Source organism: Juglans microcarpa x Juglans regia, chromosome 3S, assembly GCF_004785595.1.
Source record: "Juglans microcarpa x Juglans regia isolate MS1-56 chromosome 3S, Jm3101_v1.0, whole genome shotgun sequence".
Lineage (NCBI taxonomy): Eukaryota > Viridiplantae > Streptophyta > Magnoliopsida > Fagales > Juglandaceae > Juglans > Juglans microcarpa x Juglans regia.
In genome coordinates, this window is record NC_054599.1 from 2,812,850 (window position 1) to 2,816,849 (window position 4,000).

At 34.0% G+C, this 4,000-nt stretch overlaps 1 protein-coding gene across 1 annotated transcript; it reads left to right on the plus strand.

The window, feature by feature from the left end:
• The first annotated feature begins 1,490 nt into the window (after positions 1–1,490).
• LOC121257996 (protein PIN-LIKES 2-like) lies at positions 1,491–3,767 on the plus strand. The gene is made up of 2 exons (XM_041159306.1): positions 1,491–1,641; positions 2,088–3,767. The coding sequence occupies exon 2, from the start codon at positions 2,121–2,123 to the stop codon at positions 3,474–3,476; it is 1,356 nt and encodes a 451-aa protein (XP_041015240.1). The 5' UTR covers positions 1,491–1,641; positions 2,088–2,120; the 3' UTR covers positions 3,477–3,767.
• The last annotated feature ends 233 nt before the right edge of the window (positions 3,768–4,000 follow it).

Here is a 4,000-nt window from a genome sequence, read left to right on the forward strand (position 1 = left end):
AATTCCAAAAACGTATCTGTGCATTTAAAAAAATATATATATAGTGAAAAAAAGATTTTTAGCTTAATTAGATACGAATAAAATGTTTTTAAAAAAAATTATCTGCAAAAATATTTTTCAAAGATGTTGGCACTACATTTGATAAAAATAATTCTATTTATTTCAACAATATATAAATAAAATCATCATTTCACCATTATTATTAATAAATTCTATAATTGATGGGATCCACATCTTTTGCACATTTCTATTCAAAAGTCTACAACCCAACATATTTTATACATCTAAATAATTCAAAACACTCTCAATGAGATACACATCTTTTTTCAATCTCTTCTTATTACTATTCACAAACGTTCTCAAACCCTCGAACATTCTCTCTATCCAAACGTACATTTACCATTGACAGAGAGAATATAATTACGAGAAGTACATAGAACAATGCACGGTCTATAATTATAGCCCCAAGTCTACAATTAGTCTCAGATTTGGGCCCTCGGCGCTGCTTCTTGCTGGAAAGCCTCTGGGCTGGACAAAATACTTTTCGTAGGCCCTTCTAATTAAAATCTTACAAACCTCCCAGCCCACACTTATGACCAAGAAACCTAAATATTCTTGTTTTGTTTTTTGTTTTTTTTAAGATTAGAATGTGTAGATATGTCCTAAAAAAACTTATCTAGGTCGAGGTTGCTACATTTTATTAGGTATATTAACACGGATAATTCTTCAAACCACACTCAAGAATTTTAAAGTTTATTGTTTATTTTTTATTTTTTTTACCAATTATTACTTCTTATCATTTAACATCTAATTCTCTCAAAGAAAAAACACATTTTAGAATTTTAAGTTACGTTTGAATAATGAGATAATCTCAAATTATCTGTAAATAATAATAAAAAAATATGAAATATTAATAATAAAATATTAAATAGTAACGAATATAATACAAAATAGTTAAAAATAATAATAAAATATTAAATAATAAGCATTAATATTTGTTACCATTAATTACATTTAAATTAATAAATTCATTCTCAATCATTTGACTTGATATTAATGATTAAATTGTAAAAAATTTATTAAATTGAATATTATGATTTACGAACCATCTTATCATAAATCCGTATTTTGAAAGAGAACGTGATTCAGTTTTTTCTTTTTAAGAAAAAAAAAAGAAAAAGAAAAAAAAAAAAAAAAAGCCAATTTCGTGTATTTGATGTGAGGCCCACACTGATACCTTTACCTTCCGAGTTAAAAAAACAGATGTTTAGATGCGGTGCTACGGTCATCGAAATTTTGTCCGGTCACTGAATAGTATATTTTAATTTTTATTTAATTTAATGTATTTTTTTAATTATCATAAATATTTTAAAAAAAAATTACAGTATTATTAAAAAATATTTTCTTAATTATTAATTAAAAATTAAAGATAAAATAAAAAAATTCACTATTTGGGTCCCGAATTCGGGACCGGGACCCAAAGCATCTCTTTAGATGATACTCGGGAGTTTCCTCGTTTTGACGTGGCAATTAAGGAGTGGGCCTAGATCCAAGGCATCCAACCTCGCGAATCTACTCGTTGCAATTAAAATCCTCGGCCACAATCCTCAGATCTCTCGAATTTTATTTCTTTTATAATTGGTAAGACTTCTGTCTCTCTGTCTCTTGTTTAGTTTATGCTAAGTTAGTAATTTTCTTTTCAATGTTATTGTTGAATGCATGAAAGTTGAAAACCCCATTATTGTCGTGGTCTTTGTGTAAGTGAAAAATCTGCGATACCCTTTTTCTTTTATCTCTTTTGGTGTGGAGAGACCCATGTTGCATTTACTTTTCGCTAATTGGATTTCTTTGATTTGGGGTAGCTTGTGATAAACTTGTCAATGGTAATTTTATTGATTTGTCCGCCATTCATGATAATTTCTCAAATTAAAGTTTGTATTTTGATCAACGAAATTGTGGTTTGTGATAATCTGTGAGATCCATGTCGTAAGGTGGCACTCCAAAATTTATTGTCGGCTTTATAGGAACCTGAGCCTCTACTGGATTCATTCGATTTTTCGTGAATTTGTTGATTTGATCTGTTGCAGAAAGATTCGTTGGTTTTTGATACATACGGAAAAATGTCGCGTTACTTGACTGCGTTATATCAAAACAATATGAAGTCTAGTGGTGAAGATTTGCTGACTGCAATAATCCCTTTAATGAAGCTCCTTTCCCTTACGGTTATCGGTCTGGTTCTTGCGCACCCAAGAACCCAAATAATCCCAAGAGCGACGTTTAAGCTGCTCAGCAAGCTTGTTTTTGCTCTGTTCTTGCCCTGCCTAATCTTTACTGAACTCGGTGAAAGCATTACGCTTGAGAACTTTGCTCATTGGTGGTTTATACCGGTTAATGTGTTGGTCAGTACGGGTATTGGCTGTCTACTTGGGTACTTGGTCGTGATTATTTGCCGCCCACCTCCTCAGTTCAAAAGATTCACCATTATCATGACTGCGTTTGGTAATACAGGCAATCTCCCTCTTGCCATTGTTGGATCTGTTTGTCATACTGCGGACAATCCATTCGGACCCCATTGTCATTCGAGAGGGGTGGCTTATGTCTCTTTTTCTTCGTGGGTTTCTGTGATTTTGGTTTATACCCTTGTGTATCACATGATGGAGCCTCCATTGGAGTACTATGAGATAGTTGAAGAAGGGATTGAGATTGAGGAAGAACGAGCAGTTAATGATGCCAGTAGACCCCTCCTTGTAGAAGCCGAATGGCCAGGCATTGAAGATAAAGAAACTGAGCATTCCAAGACACCCTTTATTGCTAGAATTTTCCATAGCATATCAAATGTTTCTCAAACCTCTTTTCCTGACATTGAGGTTTCGGGAGAAGGTGGTGGGAACAGCCCCAGGTCCATTAGATGTTTAGCTGCGCCTAAAGTCTTCAGGAGGATGAGAGTTGTGGCTGAACAGACTCCAATACGGCACATACTTCAACCCCCGATGATTGCTTCTTTGTTAGCCATCATCATTGGTACGGTGCCTCAGTTAAAGGCTTTTTTCTTTGGATATGATGCTCCACTATCTTTTGTCACAGACAGTTTAGAGATTTTAGGTGGTGCAATGGTACCATCTGTGTTGCTTATTCTTGGGGGAATGCTTGCTGAGGGGCCAATTGAGTCTACACTTGGGCTTCGAACTACAGTTGGTATAAGCATAGCAAGGCTCTTAGTGCTTCCTGTGCTTGGAATTGGTATAGTAGCCTTGTCTGATAAGATGAATCTTCTGGTCCACGGTGATGCAATGTACAAATTTGTTCTTTTGTTGCAGTACACAACACCAAGTGCCATTTTATTGGGAGCAATTGCCAGCTTGAGGGGATATGCAGTTGGTGAGGCTTCAACACTTCTTTTCTGGCAGCATATATTTGCCCTTCTCTCCCTTTCCTTGTATATTGTTATCTACTTCAAAATAATCCCATATGTTTGAGGTAAGGATAATATTTTCTCGCCTTAGAAGCCGTTCAATTAGTAGTTAGTGTAATGCAATCAATATAATATTTTATATTGTAATCTACTTCAAAATAATATAGTATTGCCTTCAAGTCTCCAACCAACCCCCTCCCCGAAAAAAAAAAAAAAAAAAAAATTACAATATGTTGCTAGAATTACTTGTTTATTTGCTCTTTCTGCTCTATTGAGTACTAGTTGTGGAGGTGAAGGATGATTCTCCTCTTCAATGATGATTGGTTTATGAGAGCTGTTTTTTCAGAATGATTAATTATGGTTCTTGTTCTATAAAAGCTTCTAGCCCCCGAGTTAGTCATCTTATTCTTGATTGGACATTGTGTATTAATGCTCTGAAAGTTCTGTTAGATTATGCCCTTGACTACATTATTAGATCATTTGATGAAGTATTTTTATTTAATTTCTTTTCTGGAAAGTGTTTCATTCAGAAAGGGAATACATCTTCACTTAATGATGCCTAATTCCCAACCAGTTTATATTATCAAA